This window comes from Heteronotia binoei, chromosome 10, assembly GCF_032191835.1.
Source record: "Heteronotia binoei isolate CCM8104 ecotype False Entrance Well chromosome 10, APGP_CSIRO_Hbin_v1, whole genome shotgun sequence".
Lineage (NCBI taxonomy): Eukaryota > Metazoa > Chordata > Lepidosauria > Squamata > Gekkonidae > Heteronotia > Heteronotia binoei.
Window position 1 is genome coordinate 30,506,036 of NC_083232.1, and position 27,690 is coordinate 30,533,725.

Here is a 27,690-nt window from a genome sequence, read left to right on the forward strand (position 1 = left end):
AGCAACCTACACAGGTCTCCATTTTATCCATATGACAGGCAAGTGAGGTAGGTTAGACTGAAAGTGTGGGACTGGCACAAGAGCCTCTGGTGGCTGAGTACAGATTTCGAACTAAAGTCTCCCAGAGCCTAGTCTGATCCTCACTAACAACATTGGCTCTTGCAATTCAGTCAGTGTTATGCTGAAAACAGTGTTACAGGGTGCTGCTTGGTTCAACTCTGCACAGAGGCCTATTAAATATCCAAACAGCAATACTGACCACTGGCTCTATAAAAGGAATGTGTGCATGTATTATTAGATCACATTATTTCAGGCAAAAGACTTTTCCCATCAACTGATTAGATATACTGCCTATCAGAATTTAGAAAGCCAGTCAGCATCCATTTAGTTTAGCCAGGCAAGAGGAACTGTTGTGACTTCCCGCATGAGTGAAAAAACAGACCGAGGACTGCCAAAGGAAAGAAAGGGATCCTAAAATAAGTAAAAGGAAGGTCAGAAAGAAGGGCTCTGAACAAGACCACCCAGAGCAGTGAATATTCACAAGGGCTACAGCACACACAAAAGTCAAGTGCATCAAGAGATGCACAACTGTAGGTGAAACCTACAGCACAAATAACTTGGCGATACACATTGGGATCTAGTCCACCCCATGACATAGAGACTCACAGGGAGGCCTTCATGATATGTGAACTTTGGCCATGCTGCACAATGACTATAAAGTAATTTAATGAAAAATATTTCCAGCTCGCAGGAAGAAGTTGGCTATAGTTTGAACTGGGGGAATACCACCTGAAACTGGTTAAGGCGTATTAGAATGCGACAGCCCAGATCTTCCCAAATATTACAATTCAGTTAAAATTGCGGAAAATCAACTAGGTCTTAGCCAATGTTCCCTCTAAGCTGCAGTCTTGTGAGCAAAAATTCTACTTTGAGCTACTGACATTAAAGTTGTGAGCTACTGCATAGTGTGCTCTGGGGTCATCCTTCCTGAGCTAAGACAAAAATATGTGAACCAGAGGCTAAAAATCTGTTAGCTAGCTCAGCTAACTCAGCTCAGAGGGAACACTGGTCTTAGCCTCTTGAGGAAGGCTTTTATCTTTCCATGAGGTGCAAAGGTGGCAACTAAAAAGACACACTCAACATTTCATTCTAAAACTACGAATTACAGCCACCATTGCATGTCCTGTGCCAGGACAGTGACACAAGCAACTGCTGAGCTCTGTGTAATTTTATTTTGTTTTCCACCATTGATGGGTGTGGAAAAGAGTTACAAAAATGGTCACAAGGACTTTGACTAAAACCAGTTTGCAGTGCATTGCTTCGGCAGGTTGGTGGGTGAAGGTTTCCGTGGAAAGAAACTTCCAGGGGGTTCTTTTTTCTTCCTGCCTCCTTTCATATTCTCAAAGGCCTCTTCTCAGGTCTCTTGTTCCTTTCTCAGTGACCTGTATCAAATAAGGTTTTCCAGAAAACTAAATGGCTATTCCCTCCTTCCCCAAAAGGTGAAAACCTGAAGGCTGTACTTTTCCACCATTTCATGCCCTGCAGTTAATCACATTCAGGCGATGCTGAGGCCACCGAACACTTTGGTGAGTTCTGAGGATGTGCAACTGCTACCGCACCCACGTACTGAAGGTCTTTTCCCCACTACTGGGGCTATTCATTTTTAAGGAGTTCAGAAGGTCTTTGATTCTTTCACCGGTGCTTCCCTTCTTTCTCCTTGCAGCCTTGCTGGCATTTTTTGCAGTCACTGCTGGGAGAAGGGTTGCCATTCCCCAGGGTTGGCCACTGCTAGGAGGGCCGGTGCCCTGATGCAGAAGCCAGGCACTCTCTCTGGCCAGACTGATAAATCGTTCGAGTTGTGTCACATTGACGTTCCTGCTGATGTTGAGGCTCTGCTCAAAGGGATTTTGTATGTGGAGTGGAGAAGTGTCAGGCTTGTTTTGCTCCTTCCCCTGCAGAGTTCAAAGGAGAAAAACTTTTAGCATACACATGACACTTTGTGTAATGCCATGACCTGGAGTCGATGTGCAACTGCAGCTCACTGATTAAAGCAGACTTCTAGCAGGTGCTACACAGAACACAAATGTTATCTACCAAGGTGTCTTAGAGAAACAACTCAAGTGCAAGAATAGAAGAAGATTATGAAGAAATTGGATTTATACCCCGCCCTTCACTCTGAATTTCAGAGTCTCAGAGCAGCTTATAATCTCCTTTACCTTCCCTCCCCCACAACAGACACTCTGTGAGGTAGGTGGGGCTGCGAGAGTTCTCACAAAAGCTGCCCTTTCAAGGAGAGAGAGCTATGGCTGACCCAAGGCCATTCCAGCAGCTGCAAGTGGAGGAGTGGGGAATCAAAGCTGGTCGTCCCAGATAAGAGTCCGCGCACTTAACCACTACACCAAACTGGCTACAGTACTGTAGCTGCATTCTAAAACATACAGCATGATAAGACACGTGCAGGATTTCCAAACATACCAATAGAAAGGGATACAGACTCCACCTCCTCTGTCACAGAGACATAGTTGGACATGAAGAAGTCCAATAGGGCTGTTAGCTAGACTCCACAAGTCAGTGGTGTAATATACCAGCTTGTCAAGGGACTCATGCTCTGATCGAAGAGTACTGATGAGGAACTGTTCATGCAACGGATCCTCCCCCTCCCCCTTCAAAAGCTGCTTCGGACGGTCATGGGGCCTTAGGAACAGAATGAGATGTTGTACCAGTGTGTGATCACACACACATTTGGACTGCAGCAAGGGGCAATGACAAGAAACTGCCCTCTTCTGTTGGAATGGAAATTGCCCCCCTCATTCTTCTGCAAGTGCTTGCTCTCTTCCTAAAGGTGCTCACATAAGAGGGGATGGGGATGCTGCCAGTTTCTTCTTGAACTACAGCCCACCACCCCCGTGCACTTTCATCTTGCTCAGTTCCTGAGGGCCTTCCAGTCCTAAAAAACTATTTGTTTTTGAGTGCTCTTTCTAGGAAGCAAGCGACGCAAGAAGAAACACAGTTAACAATATTGCAGAGAAAAGAACAAAACTGTGTGGCACTAAACAAAGGGTAGATATATTGATACAACATATATCTATATCGGTACAATTCATAAAAGTACAAAAGTCCCTCTAGGAGGGACGAGACAAGCCAGAAAACTCTGGAACATTTGCATTGTAAAATTGTAGGACTGGTGCCCCGATCAACAAGTGTATTATTAATAGCGTGACTAATAAAGCCATGACGCACTGAATTGTGGAGGAAAGCCTTCGGCTGAGGAAGGTAGTGATACTGAAACCGGTCCCTTTGGCTTAGAGTTTACTAATGACATTAACTGAAGACTAATCTGCTGATTTATATCTGCAAGTACCCAGATTGGACACTTTGATATCAAGAGACTTTGTTGCATTTTGGATTTCAGAGACTTTTGCACCTGTATGGGTTTATGTATGGCTATTCTGGATTAGAGAGACTTTTGTACTTGTGAATTGCACTGATATAGATATACGTTCTGTCAATATAGTTACTCTTTGTTTATTGCCACGTAGTTTTGTTCTTTTCTCTTTCTAGGAAGCAGCCAGGAAGAACAGGGCAGAAGTATCAAAACTCTTCCATGTAATGGGACAAGCATGCAGCATTCCTTATTCAGGAGGTTTAGCCCCTATACAATACAACAAAGTTGCTTCGCTGTTATGTACAGTTATGAAGGAGGAGCAGAAGGAGGAAAAGATTGGATTTATATCCTGCCCTTCACTCGGAGTCTCAGAGTGGCTTAAATCTCCTTTTCCTTCCCCTCCCCACAACAGACATCGTATGAGGAAGGTGGGGCTGAGAGAGGTCTTTCAAAAACTGCTCTTGAGACAACAATTCTGAGTGAAGTTGTGACTGACCAAAGGTCACAGCAGCAGCTGCATGTGGAGGAATGGGGAATCAAATGTGGCTCTCCCAGAGTTCATGCACTAAACCACTACACCAAACTGGCTCTCTAAGAATGTAAGAGAGGCCATGTTGGATCAGGCCAGTGCCCCATCCAGCCCAACATTATTGTGTCACACAGTGGCCAAAACCCAGGTGCCGCCAGGAGGTTCACCAGCGGGGCCAGAACTCGAGAACCCTTCCTACTGTTGCCCCCCAAGCACCAAGAATACAGAGCATCACTGCCCCAGACACAGCGTTCCACCAGATAACACCAAAAGGGATTCCCACCCCAAACAGGTGGGTTTACAAATGCCAAATTTGACATCTCTTCAAAACTCAAGACATTTGACCACAGTTTGGAGAGTTACCAACAGAGATAGAACAGTCAAGTATTTTTTACCTTGCGAATGTTTAGTGAATGCTTATTAAAAGCAAAATTCCCGAAGTATTCAAAGAAGTCACCCAGCAGCACATCTGAAAAACAAAAAGAATGTAACAGAAAGGAAGGAAGAGGCCACAGTTTATACTTGACTGGTGAAAATATTGACAACCAAGTTCCTTACCCAAACTCTGTGTGTTTCCTGTGGGCTTAATTTTGTTCAAGTTGCTAACAAACGTGCAGTCATGACCTTCAATTACCTGCTTATCTTGTACATCTGAAACAAAAACAAGCCAGCTGGAATTATTCCATCTGAGCAGGGCACAATTTTACAAGTTAGGCATAATGAGATTATGTGCAAAAACAGTTTAGATAAGCATATTTTACTGGGCAAAGGAGCCAGGAGACATTTGTATGATAGATTAATGACAACTATTACAGTTATTTTTTTTCAGTTATTAATAGAATTTAGATGGTGAAACTTCAGATAAGTGCCCAAAGGGGAAAGGGCTATACTCCCAGTTTTTAAATGCATGCACACCTTTTCCAGTCTCCTTCAACATTACCAAACACCTGCTCTGCTTTGAAATGAAATTAAGGATATGGACTTCAATGCTGTTTTCAATGTTTTGGTGAAATGATAAAAAAGCACATGACCTTTGTGAAGTCCAGAATAACTAGCCCTTTCAATGGGCAGCAACTGTATTTTAAATGCGGAGGAGGATTTTACAGCCAATGCGGAGGAGGATTTTACAGCCAATGTATTAATAACCAAGAGGCAGGCTTTTCTAACTGCTAGTGTTAATGGGAAGAAATGGTGCAGAAATTGCACGCACATTATTGACCCTGAACAGTAAAGTATTCGTTGCTTTTCCTTAGACTTTGTTTCCAATAAAGAACACTGGTAACATGCATCCTAAGTTGTATGGGGAGGGATGGTGGCTCAGTGGTAGAGAATCTGCTTGGTAAGCAGAAAGTCCCAGGTTCGATCCCTGGCATCTCCAACTAAAAAGGGTCCAGGCAAATAGGTGTGAAAAACCTCAGCTTGAGACCCTGGAGAGCCGCTGCCAGTCTGAGTAGACAATACTGACTTTGATGGACCGAGGGTCTGATTCAATATAAGGCAGCTTCATATGTTCAAGTCCAGAACAATCATTAATTCAATCAAACTGGAGCTTAAATCACTAGATTCTGTGGTACTCTGAGATCATTTTAACAATTGTTATGATCTGGTTACCATTCATGTTGCTAAATTCTCAAGTTAGCATCAGTGAAGGTCCAGCTGTGCTTAACACAGTTAATACAAATTATATGCAAAGTATGCCAATGATGACACTTAACAGTAATTAACATTACACAGCAAATCCCAAGAGTTCAAAGAACTTTATGCGCTATTCCAGTATTTCTTACAACAAACTTTATGGTAAACCAGTACTGCCACCCATCTATTTTAGATAGTGACTGAGGACAAGAGGACAGCACCAGTGAGTGCATGGCTTTTTACAGGAAACTCCTTGTCTCAGCTGGGAACCTCCTGTCTTAACCACAACATTATACCAATTCCCAGGGCTATTTTTTGTAGCAGGAACTCCTTTGCGTATTAGGCTACACACACCCCTGATGTAGCCAATCCCCCAAGAGCTTACATGAGGCCCTGTAAGAAGAGTCCTGTGAGCTCTTGGAGGATTGGTTGCGTCACGGAGTGTGGCCTAATATGCAAAGGAGTTCCTGATACAAAAAAACCCCCCTGCTAACTCACATGACTTTTGCATGCATGTGCTTAAAACTTAACACTTAAAACTATTCTAAATGAGATTTTTTTTAAAAAAAAATCCTCAACAAAGCTGTCTTTGAATTAAGATGTGGGTAGACTTTCACTTTACATTCTGTAATTTGGTATGGACTGCCCCCCCCCCAGGTACATTCCACACATGCCTCTCATCAAGGGTGCATGCATGTAAAATGGCAAAGATATCCCGAGGAAAGGATCAAATCCTCATTTCAAAGTTATCAGAGAGTGCCACATGAGCATTTCATATATGTAACTGAATGAGAGTCTCGTATTTCAAATTCCAGTACCGACAGCCAATAAGATAATAATGTCAAATGAGAAGGAGCCTTTAGAGTTCATCGCCACTAGCCCAGTGTGTACCAAAATCAAATCTGCTGCTTACCTGCGAGCTCCTTCAGGTGATCCAAGGCTGGAATAATGGGGGGATTTGTCCTTTGCAGAAAAAACAGAACCATCATTGTCAGGGAGAAATTTGTAATCCATGCGCCAGGAATGCTACTTGTGAGCCCGTGGGCCCGCGCCCAGCACCGGACACTGAACACAAGAGCTCTCACGCGTGGATCGAGGCTGCCATAGATATAAAGAAGCTCAGAACTTCGCATGGCAATTCTGTTGGAACAGAGAAGGTCAAAAGCAGAAAGGATCAGTACTACTGAAACTGAGAGACTATGTATTGTAATACTGGACCTAAGAATATTTTCAGCTTTTCTACTGTAATGCAGAGAGATCAAAGTTAATACTTGAACACCTCCTCCCCCTACAAGAGCCCATATGCCAGTTACAATCAGAATGACCAGCAGCATTAGTGGCTCCTTCATCACAACAGATAAGGAAATGGATGGGAAGACGCAGGATGTCAGTGACCGGGACTGTACCATCTGGGGCAGCAGTCAAGGGGCAGCATGATCACAAGAGGGGCTAAACATGGCTGGCAACACACACTGCTGCAGATGGCCAAACTGCAATTTTGTCCTGAGGCACAGAAGTCACTGTGGCTAATGTAACAGATATTCAGCAAAAGATGAAGGCGCTTGATTTTCACAGTACATTTAGCTCTGTAATTCTACGGTAGGAATCTGTATATAATCTTGGCATTTTCCTGTATATGGATAATGGAATGTGAAAGTTTTTTAAAAATTGGTAACGTGAGGATAGAAAGAATGGACTTAAGAAATGCTATTCTTAAGAATCCTGCTCCCCCTACCGGCCACATTAAAGAAAAACAACTATAATAATCGATAGATCCAAGAGGGCAGCCGTGTTGGTCTGAAGCAGTTGAACAAAGCAGGAGTCAAATTGCACCTTTAAGACCAACCAAGTTTTATTGAGAACATAAGCTTTCGTACGCTCCCTAAGCACACTTCATCAGATGAGGGGATCGGGTATTGTGGGCTGAAATACATGCAGCTTGTTGTTTAAGAGTGCAAACTGGCTGTGGTCACATGATAAAACAGTGTGGCTTGGCCATTTGGTCTGGATAGCCTTAAAAAGTAATAAAGTTCCCTGCCAATTGGTGTTTTTGCAAATCACAGAAGGACATGTATTTCCTAGTTGTAGGCTACCTAATTTACAATTTCAGCCCAAAATACCTGATCCCCTCGTCTGATGAAGTGTGCTTAGAGAGCACACGAAAGCGTACGTTCTCAATAAAACTTGGTTGGTCTTAAAGGTGCAATTTGACTCCTGTTTTATAATCATCGAATCCTACTGCTTAAGTCTATCTTTTACCTGACCTGTATTAAATGACTGGCAAATATTTAAGCCAAACTTGTTTCATACATCACAACATAACCATTGTTTATTACAAAACTTTGGTTAGTTTGTGAAACCAGGTTTCAGTTCAGAGCCAGTTTGGTGTAGTGGTTAAGTGCACAGACTCTTATCTAAGAGAACTGGGATTGATGCCCCATTCCTCCACTTGCAGCTGCTGGAAAGGCCTTGGGTTAGTCATAGCTCTCGCAAGAGTTGTCCTTAAAAGGGCAGCTTCTGTAAGAGCTCTCTCAGTCCCACCTACCTCACAGGGTGTCTGTTGTGGGGGTGGGGGGGAGGCAGGTAAAGGATATTGTGACCGCTCTGAGATTCAGAGTATAGAGCGGGATATAAGTCTGATGAAGTGTGTTTAGAGCACACAAATGCATACATTCTGAATAAAACTTTGTTGGTCTTAAAGGTGCACTTGACTCTTGCTTTGTTCTGTCATTCACAAATAATCATCCAAATCCTGGTTTGCCTCAACATATGTCCACTCCACTTTTTTCACTCTTTTCCCCACCTGCCCTACAGAGACCTAGTAAAGTTTCCCAGACTGCACTGAAGTCAGGGTACTGCCAGGGTTCCTGCATTCATACGTTACACAAAACCACATTTAAGATGTCATATCCAGTGCTATGTCCCCCAGAGGACCATTGCTGGTGGAGTCATTTGCATTCAGACAGTCACACTTGGTAATTTCATTAAACCATGGTTTCTGAACCAAGTGAAAGAATAAGCTGGATCAATTCAATACACAGATCAAACTTGTATCCTTTGGAAGGAATATAGTTGACAATGTTGCAGTGTCTACAAGAATAGTAGAAAAGCAGAATTTCACCACTGCTCAACTATTCCTTATCAGTTTTGGAAGCTTAGGCTAGCCAAGTATGCAAATGCTCAGAAAGTCAAAACATAACTGAGGCTAGCTTGACGTATTCCTATATTCCCTGTTGTCTCCACCCTCTTGGAACTGAGGCCACCCCCATTGCCCTGCCCCCAAGCACCATCATCTCCCTTCTGCAAGTCCTTAAAGAACATCTTTCATCCTGGGCTCTTAACTTCCTTTTTTGCTTTCCTGTGCTGTTTCTAAGATTCTTGATTTCATTCAGTTTTTTAAAAAAGATTTGTCCTAGCAGCTGAGGCATATTAATTTTTAGAGTTATCCTTTAAGATCTGGGAATTGAAAGGAATACATTTTGTTATGAAATGTCATTTTTTCCCATGCTGAGGGAAAACTGACTTCCATCAAAGCACAAAGAGAAAAAAAACAAGGAATGCCACATAACCAGGGCGCTTTTTTTTAGCAGGAATGCACAGGAACACAGTTCTGGCTGGCTTGGCATCAGGGGGTTGGCCTAATATGCAAATGAGTTTCTGCTGGGCTTTTTCTACAAAAAACCCCCTATACTAAACAATGGTGATGTCAGGGGGTGTGGCCTAATATGAAAATGAGTTCCTGCTGGGCTTTTTCTACAAAAAAGGCCCTGCATGTAACTATAAGCATAATCCAATCTCACAGGATTATTATGATGGTAAAATGGCAGAGAGAACTGCCCTGAGATTCTTGGGAAAAGGACAGGATAAAAATGTGCCAGATACAGAATGCTTAGCATGCATAAGCATTTGCTTTTTGATTTTGATAGCTGCTTGGCATTGCACATTTCAGAATGCATCCTCGTTGGATACACATCCCTCAACTAGACTCCTAGGCCTGCAAAAGGAGGAAAGCTGACAAGAGATGCAACATCACCATGAGAATGCATGGTAGCTGGCTTGAGGTTGACTCAGCCTTCCATCCTTCCGAGGTCAGTAAAATGAGTACCCAGCTTCCTGGGGGGAAGTGTAGATGACTGGGGAAGGCAATGGCAAACCACCCCATAAAAAGTCTGCAGTGAAAACGCTGTGAAAGCAACGTCACCCCAGAATTGGAAACGACTGGTGCTTGCACAGGGGACCTTTCCTTTCCTAATTCCTTGGAGTAATTGAAGAGGGGAAGGATATGTGATTTAAAGAAACAAAAGCTTTTAAAAACTTTTACCTGTTATTAGATGTCAAATCACATTGAAATCCTGAAGGCTGATGGGAAAATCTCACCAATGGACAGCGAGCATTAAGTATTTTTTGCACACCAACACATCCAGGGCCAAAGTTATCAATGAACTCCCCGATCACATAAAGAATTCTCTGTGTTGCAACCCGTGCAGAAGGCGCTCTCTTCATCTGATAATGCAAGTTAAAGGCACCTGTTTTCTAACACAAGAAAGATAAAGGTAAGTCACTATTTTCTGGAATAAAGTTATGTCCTATAATATTCCAGGTTCCTACAATCACTGGTGGTGTTGTTGTTTTTTAATACAAAGGACACAATCCAGAGATTTTACTCAGAACTGCCACAAGTACACTGTGGAACAAGAACTACGGCAGTGACAAAGATATATTATCCATTTCCCATTGCTGGGTATCACACATGGACCAGCTCAAACACACACGCTGTCTGATCCAGTCATAGTGGATATTGGAAGAACCCTGTTTGTTTTTTAACTGGGAAGGGGGAGTCACTGCAATCTTATGTCTTGGTCTCTGACTGCATCTTGCCAATGCTGGGTACAGAGCAATATGCACTCATGCACATTTGCTTTTCACAGGTGAAAACAGGACTTGGTTGTCTGCACAGAGTACTAGATTTCAGCCATTGGCCACACTCCAAAGACACCATTCACAAGCATTGCAGGCATGCAAGTGTGGAAAAGGTTAAGTAGAACATCCATATACTCCCGTAATCCAGGCAACCACAAAGCCATGGCCATTTCTTCTGATACAAGTACATGCCTCATCTCAAAAAAGCAAGGTAGGCAACACATGGCACTGGGGGGCACGTTTACATTTTATCATAGAATCATAGAGTTGGAAGGGACCTCCAGGTTCATCTAGCCCAACCCCCCCCCCGAACAATGCAGGAAATTCACAAATACCTCCCCCTCACATATCCCACCCCATGACCCCTGCTCCACACCCAGAAGATGGCACAACCCCCGACCCCCCATCCCCCAAAACCCTCCCAGCATCCCTGGCAAAACTGGACTGGAGAAAAATTGCTGCCTGATCTCAAAGTGGCAAACAGCACTTTCCTGGGTGTGTAAGAAAGGGCCATGAGAACTAAGCACTGATCCAACCCTTCCTGCCCTCCTTCTTATGATCTACCTAAATTCAGAGAATCAGCATTGCGGTCAGATGGCCATCTAGCCTATGTTTAAAAACCTCCAAAGAAGCCCACCACCTCCTCAGGAAGCCTGTTCCACACCAGCACAAAGACGCCACCAATCTGTCGCTTTCTATCTAAGTTCTTTTCACCAAACGATGTATGCAAAAACTGTATCATTTAAGCTGCGTAAACAGAAGTTGCATGCTTAAAACGGCTTCCTCTTCAGGTGTGGAAATCACCAGACTTTCATCAGGTTGGTAATTTCTGTTGATAAACGGGGCCCAATTTCTTTGGCTAACGGCAAGCTTTCCAAGTGAACAGAACAGCTGGTGCATGTCTCTATGATAGCAGCGCGCATTCTAGCACCAATCTATCATAGTCTCTCTCCCCCCAAAAAATATTCATTAGGACAGGAGGTAATTCATATTATCTGGGGCCCAGAAGAGGCACACCCTGGGACTTTTCAGCACCCCAAAATGCAAGTCTTAAGGACAGAGGAAACTTTCAAATTGGTGTCAGATGCAGGATGAAGACCTGAAGCAAGACGGAATGGTCAGCAAAAACTGGCTTTATTTAATTTTTTATTTATTTAGCTAATTTATATTCTGTTCTTTCCCATGAAGGGCTCAGAGCAGAGTACAGCACATTAACAGGAACAATAGTAAAGCATAATAATTAGCTAAGAAAAACAACAATTAAAACAATAAAATCCATTAACTATAAAATCTGTTTATAGTAAACTATACAATTTCAGCAAGGGGCATGAATGGGCTCTTAAAATACCACTGGTGGTATTTAGGACTACTCTGCTATACCCTGCAAGTTCTGGGTGTATAACCATTCAACATGATTACAAATAAAATTTAAACCCATTTTTTTTTTCAAAAACAAACAAACACCCTAAACATCAACAGCAGAAGAGGAAGAAGTTTATCAGAGTGAGGGGGAAATGGCAGGGAGGAAAATTTAGCATAGACCAGCAGTACTGACTCCACAGATCACATTTGCATCAGCTGAGAGAGCCACATGGCTACTGTAAGCCATACACATCACCCCAAACAGTAACAGATAGCTATAACATAACGCTTAATTATTAGGTTATCTCCCTGTTACCACTGTGTATCAGGAATGAGGGGGGAAGGGCTTTCAAGTCAGAGTGATGACACAGAACAACCTGCAAACTTCTGAGTTCTCCAGAACTCTTAAACCACGTTCTCCAGAACTCTTAAACCACGTGTCCTGCTCTAGAGAAGCAATATATCCTACCATCACCCTAGATCAGAAGTACTCAGCAGCTTCCAAAATATGACTGCAACACGTTCCTCAGCTTAGGTTAGATCAGGGGTGGTGAAACTGGCTCAGGAGCCACATGTGGCTCTTTCGCACATATTGTGTGGCTCTCAGGCCCAAACCACCCCATCGGCTAGCTTGGAGAAGGTCTCTCTAAATCACTTTTTCAAGCCAAGCCAGCTAGTAACTTGGAGAATGCAATTAAAGTTAAGGTTGCTTTCTTTCCACCTCCCTCCCCTCAACAATTTGCCTTTCTCTCTCTATCCCTGTCTTGTGGCTCTCAGCTATCAAGTGGTCATGTATTGCGGTTCTCCAACATCTGATGTTTATTCTATGCGGCTCTTGCGTTAAGCATGTTTGGCCATCCCTGGGTTAGATGAACAGAGCTGGAGAAAGACCTTACCCTTCTGGTAGTGCTTTTCCCAATTTCATTAAGGTCCAAAAACATGTCTAAATCACATCCTAGTTTGCCAAAAGTGTTCACAGAAGAGCCAAAAGGCTTCACGATGCAGTCTGGAAAATAGGCACCTGCAATGTCTTGAATTAAGGAACAGGTCAGAAACCGGAGTTTAGTGTTTTCTTCGGTCAGCTGATATTCCTCGGTGAGCATGTGCAACTGGTCATTCACCTGGACAGGAGGGAGGGAAAAACCAGTTACTTGTGCTTCAGACCAGAACCCTAGGAACTGAAATACTATGATCTTCCTTGTGAAACAAGTAATTGTACATTACAAGATATGCAGAAGAAGACTCTATGGCACAGAGAGTGCTGAAAATAAATTTCTTAGCACCTTTAGTTTCCATATCCATTCTTCAAACATCATGGGAAACAAGCAGGAAAATTTAGCATAGACCAGTAGTATTCACTCCGTAGATCACATCTGCATCAACTGAAAGAGTCACATGGCTACTGTATGTCATACACTTCACCCCAAACAGTAACAGATAGCTATAACATAGCCCTTTTTAATTACAAGGTTATCTCCCTGTTACTGTTGTGTATCTGGAATGAGGAAGGAAGGGCTTTCAAGTCAAGAGTGATGACACAGAACAGCCTGTAAACTTCTGAGTTCTCCAGAACTCTATTAGGCTGAATCTTAAAAAATAAATGCTTCTCTGAAGATCCCTTCAAGTTTTACTGTAGTTTCTGTATGATAAAGGGTGGTCAGACCCTCACTCTGTACTAAGCTTTCTACTTGCAAAGAGCTTTGCTTCATGCACTAAGTTTCAGCAACGGCACACCCCATTACACAACCTTATTCGGCAGCATATTTTGACCCAGCCCCATACACAGGACCTATAAATCTCCACTATCTTATTTTTTGTGAAGACAGGTGTTTGTTTTAAACACTGCTCATTTTTGAAGGCAATGGGAATTTATAAACCATCACAGTCCTCTGACAGCTTTATTCTCATTACTCTACAACCTCAAGTTCTCTCAAAGCCTGACACCCACCGATACTGCAACAATACGTTGCACAAAAGTGTACAGATAATACAGAGATGCAGCTTAACAGCAAATAAATTTGCAGTTGAGGGAAAAAACCACAGATGTGAATGACAGAAAGAATGAAATATACTAAGACGGGTATATTAGGACAGTGGTTTTAGGGGAAACCTCTGAAGCAGACCAGAGGTTCTTCAGCAAGAAGATCCATATTGGAAAATGAGCTTTCCCAAAAGACAAGCTGCTCCTCACTACCAGTTTTCTCCCATACTGAACAGTCTTCAGGGTGTTGTGTGAAGGACATTAAGTTGGGCCCAGCATGTCTCTAACCTCCATATAATCTGAATTAACTACCTGTTCTATCTATGCAACACAGAAGCATTTATGGAAAAACTCATTGGTATGGAAATCGTTTTGTAAAGCTAGGAAGTTGGAAAACTACTGCTAGAATTCAGATTTCTCAAAATGTCATCATTTTTTCCTTGAAAAACCATAGTGAAATTGTATTATGATTTTGAAACTGCTGCTTAACTAAGCACCATAAAGCTATTGAGGTGGCTGAAGTGTTATGTTTCTGGATTTAACCGTCTGGATGCTCTTAATCTCTCTGTTGTTACTACAATCATGTAAAAATTAACTGCTGTCTATTTCATCATCAGTGAGAGAGAACCTTCTCTGCCCTATTTGTAAGGAAAGGAGTTTCCAGGAAAAATAATCAGTGACTTCTACTGACCATAAATCTATTGTATTAACAGTCATTGCATAAGGCTAAATTCACTGCATAAAGCTAGTTATTTTTTAAAGAATATAAATAGACTGTAATTATTTACAGTGAGCATTTAATGTTAAAAATACATTTTGCCATTTTAAAAATCACAACAGTTCACTGCTGCTCTCTTAACATTGTCAGTTTTCTGAATGCACATCAGCACAAAAATCAGGTTGCTTTATTTCTATATATAAAAGAAAATATAACCATGAACTTACACTTTCAGCGTTACATAATTTCGTGATCAGTTCTTCCAAAGGAGCAGTGGATAACTTATGAAGGTGAACTGGCATCTGATCAGAAGCTTGACTTGGTGGATTTTTCAATGTTAAAGTAAAAATTCTAGATTTAAATGGAACAGGACACTCATCCTTAAGCTGTGGGATAACAGTGGAATCCTGCAATGATGCTATGCTGTCTTTCTCAGAAAATTCTACAACAGCATATGTGCCCTGAAGCAAGATTTAGAAAAAACAGAAAAATTGACGTTATATATGTGACACAACAGAATTCAACTGAAAACAGAAGATGCATATGTTAGAAGATTCTTCTTTTTAACCATAAGCATGATGCAGTGATGAAACAATTTTTTTACTAATTATTTTACACTGTGCCCCCATCCAAAGATCCCAAGCATGATATTTTTACCCAGTTAGCCCCACAACAGCTGTGCATAGCCAGACTTTTTCCATGCTGTCCTTTCAATGCCCAGGATCTCATTCAATGTTGACCTCTCAGCTACTCTGTGTGACTTTAGCATGCCAGAGATCCACAACCCAGGTGGATGTTGCATGCTGCAGGCACAGATGTGTTAATAATAATAATAATAATAATACTTTTTATTTATATCCCGCCCTCCCCGCAGAGCAGGCTCAGGATGGCTCACAACACGTAAATACAATGTACAATAAAACCGTATACAATAATTACAATTTCAATTATAAAATCATCCTTAAAATCATTAAAACTTACATTAAGATTAACATTATGGTGCTATAGTTAAGACCTTCCATAAAATCCAGTGACTAAAACATAAAACATATCCAGCAGGACTTTCTTGGCTCGGTATTAAGTGAAGGCTATTTTAAAGAGGTTGGTCTTGCAGGCCCTGCGGAATTGGTCTAAACATCGCAGGGCCCGTACCTCCTCCGGGAGTTGGTTCCACAGTAGGGGAGCTGCTATGGAGAAGGCCCAATCCCGGGTGGTCTTCAATCTGGCCTCCCTTGGCCCAGGGATATTCAGCTGGTTCTTTCCAGCTGACCTCAGCGCTCTCTGGGGTTCATACGGGGAAAGACGGTCCCTCAAGTAGACAGGTCCTCGGCCATATAGGGCTTTAAAGGTAATAACCAGCACCTTGTAACGAACTCGGTACACCACCGGCAGCCAGTGCAGTCCGCGCAGCCCTGGCTGTATGTGCTCCCATCTTGGGAGCCCCAACAACAGCCTAGCCGCTGCGTTCTGCACCAGCTGCAGCCACCGATTTCGGCACAAGGGCAGCCCCATGTAGAGGGCGTTACAGTAATCTAGTCTCGAGGTGACCGTAGCATGGATCACCGTTGCTAGGTCCTGGCACCCAAGGAAGGGGGCCAACTGCTTCGCCCGTCGAAGGTGAAAAAACGCGGACTTGGCAGTGGCCGCTATCTGTGCCTCCATTGATAATGAAGGCTCCAGAAGAACCCCCAAGCTCTTGACCCTATGGGCCGCTTTCAGCGGTACACCGTCAAAAGCCGGAAGGGGGATTTCCCCTCCCAGGGCACCACGGCCCAAGCAAAGGACCTCTGTCTTCGTTGGATTCAACTTCAACCCACTCAGCTTGAGCCAACCTGCCACGGCCTGCAATGCTAAGTCCAGGTTTTCTGGGACGCAGTTAGGCTGGCCGTCCATTAGTAGATAGAGCTGGGTGTCATCTGCATAATGGTGGCACCCAAGCCCAAACCTCCGGGCAATCTGGGCAAGGGGGCGCATGTAGATGTTAAATAACATCGGAGAGAGAACTGCACCTTGTGGCATCCCGCACACTAGTGGGTGCCTCCAGGACAGCTCTCCCCCAATTGACACTGGGGGTGTCCAAGGCTAATTGCATATTGTATGCCAGTTCCACATTTGAAACAGGCCTCAGATAATTGAGAATGAGGGATCAGGACCAGTGTTCCCTCTAACCTGAGTTAATGTGAGCTAGCTCACAGTTTTTTAGCTCCTGGCTCACACATTTTTGGCTTAGCTCAGGAAAAATGGCCTCAGAGTGAACTAATTTATGCAGTAGTAGCTCATAACTTTAATGCCAGTAGCTCACCAGACTCCACAGCTTAGAGGGAGTATTTGATCATGACTCACCCAAGATAACAAAGTAAGTGCCAGGGGAAGCTGGACTTGTGAACTAAAGTGTTCCAAATATATACATACTATAGTATAGTGGCTGTAGGTTGTTGTTATGAAATCCCCTTCATAAAAATTTTTTAATAGTTAGATAAGCCTTTGGTGAATTTAATCTCAAACAGGAGAATCTCAAAGTTGCCTGCAGGTGTCTTATACATAATTCCCATTGGTTGTTTCAAATAAGGCTTAAGAAATGAAAAGGTCAATATAGAAATCCAAATAATATTAGTACTCTTCAGCTGGAATAGTTAGCTGTTAAAAAGCCATATCATTTTGGGCAGACATTGTCTACCTAACAACTAAACTGATATTTATATTGCAGAAGGTAACATGCAATCACAGCCTATCACTGAAACAGCAGATCACACTCTCCAAATACTTCTGTGTTTCATTTTGAAAACTGTAACGAAGAAATATGCCAGGAATTACAGCAGCATTAAGACAGCCCTGGAGTGGCTGTTGATAAAGATTATGATATAGCTTTACTATTAACTTATTCACTTACAGCAATAATTATTTCCAGGACAATAGCCTAACAGATACACAATGAAATTACACTGTGATACAGAGAGGCAAGCAAACTGATAAATCAATTGTACTGATCTGGTTTCCTCTTAGCCATCCAGCAAAAGAATTATTAAAAAAAACCTTACTAAGGAGTCATACTACTCTTGAGAAAACAGTGGATAGATAAATCAAGTTCCAACTACTCTGTCACATGCAAATCATATAAACTGGTGTCTAGATTTCAGTTGCTGGTGTAGGTACTTACATAACTTTCATAAAAGAAGTGATTCTTAATGTTTCCATGAGATGACAAGTATTTAAGAAATTTCTTCTCATTTATTTTGGATGGGCAGTCTATTAACACTGTCCGTTGAGCTTGTTCCAGTCTTTCTGCCATGATTTCACTGAATGTCTTCTTTGGGGCACTAATCTTGGTGGCTAAATGGGGGAGAGGAGAGGTGGATAAATACCTTTCTATATTAAAATAGTACAGTGTATGGCAGATGTTCACAGTTTGCAGTAGTACATACATATACTAAATTTTAAAAACCAAAGATAAGCCTTAGCTGACACCTCCCCAAAATATGCAGTACAATAGTCCCCCACCCCAACTTATTTTATTTATTTATTTATTCTATAATTTATATCCCGCCCTTCCCACAAAGTGGCTCAGGGCGGCTCACAACAACGACAAAACAATAAACAAGGTACAAAGTTAATACATTTAAAAGTCAAAACATTTAAAAAACCTAAAAACCTTAAAATCTTAACATTAAAACTATCCAGTATATTTCACTAAAATCTGATAAGCTACATTTATCTAGTCGGCATAAGCTAACCGGAAGAGGGTTGTCTTACAGGCCCTGCGGAACTGAGTAAGATCCCGCAGGGCCCTCACCTCTTCCGGCAGCTGGTTCCACCATGTGGGGGCCATTGTAGAAAAGGCCCTGTCTCTGGTTGTCTTGAGACGGACTTCCTTGGGCCCGGGGATGGTGAGAAGGTTTTGAGTCCCAGACCTCAGTACTCTCTGGGGAACGTGTGGGGAGAGACGGTCCTTCAGGTAGGCAGGTCCCAGGCCATATAGGGCTTTAAAGGTAATGACCAGCACCTTGTACCGGACTCGGTATGTTATTGGAAGCCAGTGCAGAGCCCGAAGGCCCGGCTGGATGTGCCCCCACCTTGGGAGGCCCAATAACAGCCAGGCCGCGGCATTCTGCACCAGCTGCAATTTCCGGGTCCGGCACAGGGGCAGCCCCATGTAGAGGGCATTGCAGTAATCCAATCTCGAGGTGACCGTAGCATGGATCACTGTTGCTAGGTCGTCGCGGTCCAGGAAGGGGGCCAACTGCCTTGCCCGTCTAAGATGAAAGAACGCGGACTTGGCAGTGGTTGCTATCTGAGCCTCCATCTTTAGGGACGGCTCCAACAGCACCCCCAGGCTCTTGACCCTGTCCGCCGCCGTCAGCGGCGCACCGTCAAAAGTCGGCAGGGGGATTTCCCCCCCCCCCCGGTCCACGACGGCCCAAACAGAGGACCTCTGTCTTCGCAGGATTCAGTCTCAGTCCACTCAGTCTGAGCCACTCAGCCACGGCCTGCAATGCCCGATCTAGATTTTCTGGGGCGGAGACAGGTCGGTCGCCCATAAGTAGATAGAGCTGGGTGTCATCAGCATACTGGTGACACCCCAGCCCATACCTTCGGGCAATCTGGGCAAGAGGTCGCATATAGATGTTAAATAACATCGGGGAGAGAACCGCTCCCTGGGGCACTCCACAATTAAGTGTGTGCCTCCGGGATAGCTCCCCCCCAATCGCGACCCTTTGTCCCCGACCTTCAAGGAAAGATGAAAGCCACTGCAAGGCCAGCCCCTGAATCCCCGTGTCGGCGAGGCGGCAAGTCAGTAACCGATGGTCGACCGTATCGAACGCCGCCGATAGGTCCAACAACATCAGCACTGCCGAGCCACCCCGATCCAGATGCCGTTGAAGGTCATCCACTAGGGCAACCAACACCGTCTCCGTCCCATGACCTGGGCGGAAGCCGGACTGGAGTGGGTCAAGGATGGAAGCGTCCTCCAGGAAAGTCTGTAGCTGCCTCGCCACTGCCCTCTCGATAAGTTTGCCTAGAAAAGGCAAATTTGAGACCGGCCTATAATGTGCCAATTGGGCCGGGTCTAAAGATGTTTTTTTTAGGAGGGGACAGACCACAGCCTCTTTAAGCGGCGCTGGAAAAAGCCCTTCCGTCAGGGATCTGTTTATGATGTCCCGTACAGGATATCTGAGATCCCCTTGGATCTCATTGGTCTCCATAAAATTCTGCTCTGAAGAATAGGAGGACTTTGAAGAACAATATGAGGGGGTCTGCAGTGGGACAGGGAAACTGACAATTTAGTATGGATCCAACCCCTTCTCTCTCTCTGACATGTGTGCACATTTCACCTCTTGCGGCTTTTTAAATTTGTATTTCAGCACCTGGATCACAGGATGTAAAACTGATGTTTAGGAGGAATCATGGCATCCAAAGTCACTTGTTCAGCTCTAACACACCATCTGGAAATCTGTTAAAATAGCTGAGTTATCACAACACTGCATCCCCCTGACAGTGCTTCAAGTTGCATAGCAATACAGTAAAGATACACGGACATGTGGAAGGAATAGGAGAATTCCTGGTCTTAAAACCTAATTTAAAAAAGCTTTGTGCAACAAAGTCACAAACACTGCCCCCCACCCCCTATTTGCCTTCTAGTTCTGCCAGCTCTCCTCACTCCTGCTTTCCTTGCCCAAAGCCTCTTTTTGCTCCGCCAATGTGGTCTACAATCTCAGGACTCTTTTGGTCACATTGTTTATAAATACATCTATGAAACTGCCTTATGCTGAGACAGCACATTTGGTCTATCAGAGTCAGTACTGTCAACTCTGACTGGTTGTAGTTCTCCAGTCTCATCAGAAGTCTTCCACATCACCTCCTACCTGAATCTTTTAACTGGTGGTACTAGGGACTGAACACGGGATCTTTCACATGGAAGGCTCTACTACTGCACTACAGCTCAATGCTTCTCTTTTCACCTTGGTACTCAAAAGCATAAACAGAAAAAGCATAGGTAAATTCCATTCAAAGTACTTCAAAAGCTCCATTTAACTATAAATGACACAGGCCTTGTTCCGTATAAAAACTGGCTGGCTTGAGTCCCTAACCTAGACTGATTTGCATTTGTACTAGTATTATTATGATCTTATTATATAAATCAACCTGTATAATGAATAGGCATCTCTACCTCCTGAGAAGCGCATGCGCCTTAGATGGCCCTGCAGGCTGTTCCAAAATTTTCTATAATTCAGATTGAATAATATTATTGGGACCAGCAGTAAAATATGTTGAGCATACCAACATAAGCCAAAGAGTAACTTCAACCAGCAATAACGTTAATAACTACCACTACATTAGATGTCAATACATATCAAATTGAATTAAAGTTCAATACCAGCACCTTGAATTGAGTCTGGAAGCAAACTGAAAGCTTATGTAGCTAGAACAAGACTAGACTGATACGGTCCTTATGATCCACTCTGGTCAGCACTATGGCCACAACATTCTGTACCAACTGCAGCTTCTACACAGTCTTCAGGGACAGCACCCTGTACAGTGCATTGAAGTAATCTAATTTAGATGGATCTAGGCAAGCACCACCACAGTGGCAAGGTTTTTCCGGCTCACCAGCCAAAGTTAGGGAAAGGCACATCTGGGCACCACTGCAACCTACTTATCCAAGAGGACACCTGGGTCCAGGAGCACTCCCAAGCTATGAATCTGCTCCTTTAAGGGGAGCACAGACCTTCCCTCCACTGGTAGCACCACCATTTTGTGGGGATTAAGGTAAATGAAACCTCCACATTCAGAAGGGCTATACTTCTGAGTACCACATGCTGAGAACAAGCAATGGGGAAGATCACACTTAATGAGCTAAATACAGAAACTTGAACTATATGGACTTTCGGTCTAATCCAACAGAACAGTTCTTAACTCTATATCAGGGATGGCCAACGGTAGCTCTCCAGATTTTTTTGTCTACAACTCCCATCAGCCCCAGCCAGCATGGCCAATGGCTGGGGCTGATGGGAGTTGCAGGCAAAAAACATCTGGAGAGCTACCATTGGCCACCCCTGCTCTATATGACAGTGTTGGTCAAATATAACAGTCAAGTATACTTGGTCAAATATACTTGCAAATACCCAAGAAATAGTACAACTAAAACAATGTAAGATTTTCAGTCCATAGAAGACCTAGTAGTACAGTACTCCTACAATTTTGCATATGAATCCTGCAATGCGCAAACCATCCTAGCCTTGACTTTTGAATGCTTAATATCTTGCAGCTGCATGATATAAGGTCATGTCTACAAATGCAACTAATAAGGTGGTACATCTTAGGCTTCCTGAAGGAAGAATCACAATTGTCAATACTCTCCTGCATTAAAAACTCTCTAGATAATGAGATGCAGCACAGCAGGAAAGCAGCTAGTCTGAAACCTCTCCCTGATAAGATTTTTTTTTCCTCCTTCATCATTGTGAAGCATTCAAACACAGCATACTTGCTGTCTGAAGTGGCACAGTGTCTTCTACTTTTACTCTGCTGCACATGTGAACATTCAGTAAATGTATGTTAACATCCTAATTAGCAAGCAGCAGCCAGAGATGAAACTTAGGCTTGGTTCCTTCATTCACGAAAGTGAAGTATCAATGTGATATGAGAATGGACTACACCAGTGTTTCCACAGTAATTTTGATATTTTTGTTATTATGTATTTTCTCAAACAGTGGAAATTGATAGTACAACTACTTAGATGGGAGGTCGAAGAAATTTTTGGATGCTAAAAAGAGGTCGGCAAAAGGCTGGCAACCACAGGAATGCACTTTTCAAACAAACTGCTGAGAGCCAGTTCGGTGTAGTGGTTAAGTGTGCGGACTCTTATCTGGGAGAATCGGGTTTGATTCCCCACTCCTCCACTTGTAGCAGCTGGAATGGCCTTGGGTCAGCCATAGCTATCGCAGGAGTCGTCCTTGAAAGGGCACCTGCTGTGAGAGCCCTCTCAGTCCTCAGAAAAGGGTGTCTGTTGTGGGGGAAGAAGATATAGGAGAGTATAAGATGCTTTGAGTCTCTGATTCAGAGAGAAGGGTGGGGTATAAATCTGCAGTTTTATGTTCCTCTCTGTAACCTTTCCTCGTCTGCAAACAGAAGCGAGCGAACAAGGAAGTCCCCTCCTTGCTATGCTAACTTGCTATTTAAAGAGTTTTTAAAGTAAGAGCATACTAAAATGTGATCGTCCAGCGTCAGTCTGAAGACCCACCGGCTCAAGGTTCTGCCACCCGGTTCCTTGCACGTGTGAACCAAGTCTTAAGCAACCCACTCAACACGTGAAAAGCGAGACGGAAATGGCTTGGGAGTTCTTGTGGCTCCTCACACTCCTCTCCCACCCCGGACTGTTAGGCTGCTAAACTTCCAGCAAGAATAAGGAGACGACGCCGCCAGCAAAGCAAAAATGAAAGGACGAAGATGTTGGGGCCGAAGGGATTCCTCTTACCCGACGCTTCCTCGCTAACCGGGACTTGCTGCTCCTTTAATGCAGCTGCAGCAGCTTCCGTAGAACTGAAGCGCCCCCCCGTTATTCTCAGCTTTGCCTTCACCCGGCGGGAAAGGAGCAACCGCCGGCATTGCAGCAGCAGAGGCATCCGTCCTATGGGGGCCGCCATTACCGGAACGCGGGAAAGGACCGCTGCGCGCATGCGTCAAGTGACGCCACTGGTGTCTTACGGACTGTCGTAAGGGTCAATCTTCCAGAATGTGGCTATTTCCTGGTTCACATGAAGAAGTGGACGGAGGTTGAAATTGTCTCGTTGGTTCAGGCGAAAAGTAGGTTAATTTTTCTCTCGCGCGCCTGATGTAAGTCGGCAAACTGAAAAGTAGATGGGAATACCTCTGTAGATAAGAACATAAGAACATAAGAGAAGCCATGTTAGATCAGGCCAATGGCCCATCCAGTCCAACATTCTGTGTCACACAGCGGCCAAATATATATATATATATATATATATATATATATATATATATATATATATATATATATATATATATATATATATATATATATATATATATATATATATATATATACACACATACACACTGTGGCTAATAGCCACTGATGGACCTCTGCTCCATATTTTTATCTAACCATCCAGTCCAACATTCTGTGTCACACAGCGGCCAAATATATATATATATATATATATATACACACACATACACACTGTGGCTAATAGCCACTGATGGACCTCTGCTCCATATTTTTATCTAACCCCCTCTTGAAGGTGGCCATGCTTGTGGCCGCCACCACCTCCTGTGGCAGTGAATTCCACATGTTAATCACCCTTCGGGTGAAGAAGTACTTCCTTTTATCCGTTTTAACCTGTCTGCTCAGCAATTTCATCAAATGCCCACGAGTTCTCGTATTGTGAGAAAGGGAGAAAAGTACTTCTTTCTCTACTTTCTCCATCCCATGCATTATCTTGTAAACCTCTATCATGTCACCCCTCAGTCGACGTTTCTCCAAGCTAAAGAGCCCTAAGCGTTTCAACCTTTCTTCATAAGGAAGGTGTTCCAGCCCTTTAATCATTCTAGTTGCCCTTTTCTGAACTTTCTCCAATGCTATAATATCCTTTTTGAGGTGCGGCGACCAGAACTGCACACAGTACTCCAAATGAGACCGCACCATCGATTTATACAGGGGCATTATGATACTGGCTGATTTGTTTTCAATTCCCTTCCTAATAATTCCCAGCATGGCGTTGGCCTTTTTTATTGCAAACACACACTGCCTTGACATTTTCAGTGAATTATCTACCACGACCCCAAGATCTCTCTCAAGATAGATGCGCTCCTCTGTAGTTTCTGAGCTTTCATAGAGACCTTTCACTGTTCAAAGCACTCCACAGACACGGTCTTCTCGTAATATTTGTAAAACAACTTTGTAAAGGTAGAGTAATATTTGTCAGAGGTATACTGCTTCTGGACACGAGGGTTCCGTTCCTAGCTATAATGTCTAATCGCAGTTGCCGCTCCTATCAGTCATTAATTTATTCCAGTTTTTCTAACTATACCCCCTCTCAAAAAGCCCCAACAAATTATTACATCTTTGTAAGTGCTAAATATAAGTAAATTACATCTTTGTAAGTGCTCAGTGTGCTTCTTGTATTTTACTAAGTCATTCTTAACAAACACAGATCCACTGCTTGGCATCTGGTGAATTCATGACAGAGATCTTAAAGCATTAACCTGTCACCAGAGCTTGTTTAAATGCCATCGGGACTTGGGATCAGTGCCCCTTCTAGGCCGAGTCAATTTGAGCTAGCTCACGGGTTTTTAGTCTCTGGCTCACATTTTTGTCCAAGCTTAGGAAAAATGGCCCCAGAGCAAACTAATTTATGCAGTAACTCACAACTTTAATATCAGTAGCTCATGAAGTAGAACTTTTGCTTGCAAGACTCCATAGCTTAGAGGGAACATTGCTTGGGACTTGTGGAAATTAGTTTTGTAAGCTAATTTTCTTAACACAGATCCACTGCTTGGCATCCAGAGAATTCATGTCCGAGAGATCTTAAAGCATTAACCTGTCACCAGAGCTTCTTTAAATGCAACTGGGACTTGTGGAAATTAGTTTTGTGGAAATTAGTTTTATAAGCTAATTTTCATAACTACATTTAAGGATAGAGCCCTACAACATAACTGGTGCTGTTGATGGCATTGATCAGTGTCACTGAATCTTTCTGTTAGATCTGAGGCCAGTAGCACCTTAGAGACTAAAAAGAGTTTGTAGACTTGCCAGCATCCTTAGTACAGAAACAAATATGTGGTGGAACAACAGAATTAGTTCCATCTGAACCATGAATGTATGGACTTTATAAAGTAGCAATGACTATAATTCACAGTAGGCAATTGTTGCATTTATTGCAACACAAAACTGCACTATCCTGTTGTATTTGGCCATTTGCCATTTGAAGAGCTTATGAGTTCTATTGGACCCTGTTCTATTATTAGAGAAACAGGTAGTTTCAGTAATTAAGTATGCTTTTTACCAACCATATCTGATGCCATACCTTTTAATCTGCTCAGAGACTGTCCAAACTGATCCCTGAAAACTCAAGGTTTGTCTAATGTAACATGCTTTATCCTGGGCTAGCCTTGGAAAATTATTCAGACACTGCAATTAATGCAAACTATGGGAACTCGCTTGTTATCAGGCTGTCCACAGGGTGCACATTTGCCTATTTTATTAATATTTTATTGGCTGCCAGTTGATTCCCAAGGTGCTTTACTTTTAAAGTAATTCCTTACATAACTGGAGGACTGATTCTCCCTGGATGGGCTTATGAAGCTCAACACAACATTGCCTTCTACCCTGCAAGGATACAAAGAAAGGCTGTTCATTTGTGGACAGTTATAATAGCTACTCTGACACTATGGAACAGTATCCCAGAGGAAATTAGAAGATCTACATCCCTTCTGCACTGTCTGAGGTGCTGTAAGACTAAACATTTCAGAATGTCATTTGGCTTGTCTAAATGAGGGGTTTTCAACTGACTTTGAAGGACAGTTGCTTGGGCTGTTTTTTGCTTGGTTATTGCAGGCTACGTTAATGGCTGTTCTTTGTTGTTTTAGTGATGTGTTGTTTTTATTGTTACCTCCCTTGAGTCCAGTTTTCTATGGGGAGGGGAGTGGGTATATAAAAGTTTTAAATAAATAAATACATGTATCTGAAATAAAGTCAATTATATATCACTAAAGCACCACCTGTCAGTCCTAAGGGAAATCAACCTTGACTGTTCCCTGGAAGGTCAGATGCTGAAGCTCAAATACTTTGGCCACCAAATGAGAAGGGAGCACTCACTGGAGAAGATCCTGATGCTGGGAAAGACAGAAGGCAAAAGAAGAAGGGGACGGCAAAAGATGAGATGGCTGGACAGTGTTCCTGATGTAACAAACACGGACTTGAGCAGACTTTGGAGGATGGTGGAAGACAGGAGGGCCTGGCGTGACTTTGTCCATGGGGTCGCAAAGAGTTGGACTCAACTGTGCGACTGCACAGCAACAACAACAAACCACCGCCTGATTTTCTGTGTTTTATGTTAACTCATCAGACCAATGATTATCTTAAAGGTAACAGGATCTGTCTTCAAACTGGGAGGTTTCGCAAAGGCTTTCACTCTTTGTCCCTTTGCCGCCCACATTATTTGATGTCTCAGACTAGGAGGATTCCATGAGCTTTACAAGTACCACAGGGCAGGCCTCCATCAGACTCCACAGGGCTGTCTGAGGTTGCCAGCGAGGATGAGGGTGGACACGTGAGCTTCAACCAGAAGAGTGATTTCTGTCTTCCACACCCAGATATGTAGGGGGACACCCATCCTGTTAACTTTCTTTGCTCCTGAAGTCATATTGAAGGAATTGCTGAAAGTAATGCAGCATGTTAAAATGTACATTAATGAAGTAGTCACAGAACAGAAAAACTGATATACATGCCATCAGATGAGTCAAGTGCACCTTTAAGACCAATAAAGTTTTATTCAGAAATAAGCTTTCGTGTGCTCCAAGCATACTTCCTCAGACGAGGAATCAGTTACAATCAGCAGAGCTACATATAGCTGGTAAGCAGTGGTTTAGAATGCAAAATGGTACACATTTAAGATCCAATGACAGAATAGGAAAAATTAATAAATTGAGCAAACCTTTGATCTAGGTAGCATGAGTATGAGAAAGCAATAAAACAGTCATATGTCAAAATGTGAGAATGTCTGTTAATCACTCTATTGTAAAAGCCTGGGCCAAAAAGAGGGCATTCCTCATCTGATGAAGTGTGCTTGGAGCACACGAAAGCTTACATTCTGAATAAAACTTTGTTGATCTTAAAGGTACACTTGACTCCTACTTTGTTCTACTGCTTCAGACCAACACTGCTACCCACTTGGATCTATGCCATAACATATACAGCAAATATATACCAGTCAGGCAAACTTAAAGCATTTGCTTGGTTCTTTCCTTCACATAACATGAATTTTCTCATTAATCTTCTGATGACATACTGTACAACCTGGTCATGTGTAGCGATGTGGGCTGTCCAGAAAAATTAAAACTGGAACATTTTATGGATGGAGTTGTCCACTCATCTATTTCAACAGAATTGAATTCTCATCTGCAGAGGTCACTGGGACACCTCA

At 43.1% G+C, this 27,690-nt stretch overlaps 1 protein-coding gene across 1 annotated transcript; it reads right to left on the reverse strand.

Moving 5' to 3' along the window:
- Window positions 1–1,213: 1,213 nt before the first annotated feature.
- MTPAP (mitochondrial poly(A) polymerase) lies at window positions 1,214–23,235 on the reverse strand. The gene is made up of 9 exons (XM_060248231.1): window positions 23,001–23,235; window positions 17,688–17,860; window positions 14,758–14,991; window positions 12,728–12,952; window positions 9,871–10,082; window positions 6,463–6,689; window positions 4,473–4,565; window positions 4,310–4,383; window positions 1,214–1,952 (listed from the first exon to the last, which is right to left on the reverse strand). Exons 1-9 carry the CDS (start codon window positions 23,200–23,202, stop codon window positions 1,611–1,613), a joined length of 1,782 nt encoding a protein of 593 aa, XP_060104214.1. The 5' UTR covers window positions 23,203–23,235; the 3' UTR covers window positions 1,214–1,610.
- Between the last annotated feature and the right edge of the window lie 4,455 nt (window positions 23,236–27,690).

Coding starts and splice junctions, on each gene's coding strand:
- MTPAP (XM_060248231.1), bottom strand. CDS start 23,202: ATGCGCGCAGCGGTCCTTTCCCGCGTTCCGGTAATGGCGGCCCCCATA. Junction 12,953..14,757: donor AATTATGTAACGCTGAAAGT/GTAAGTTCATGG, acceptor CCTCCTGTCCAG/GTGAATGACCAGTTGCACAT. Junction 6,690..9,870: donor GATTTGACATCTAATAACAG/GTAAAAGTTTTT, acceptor CTGTTCCAACAG/AATTGCCATGCGAAGTTCTG.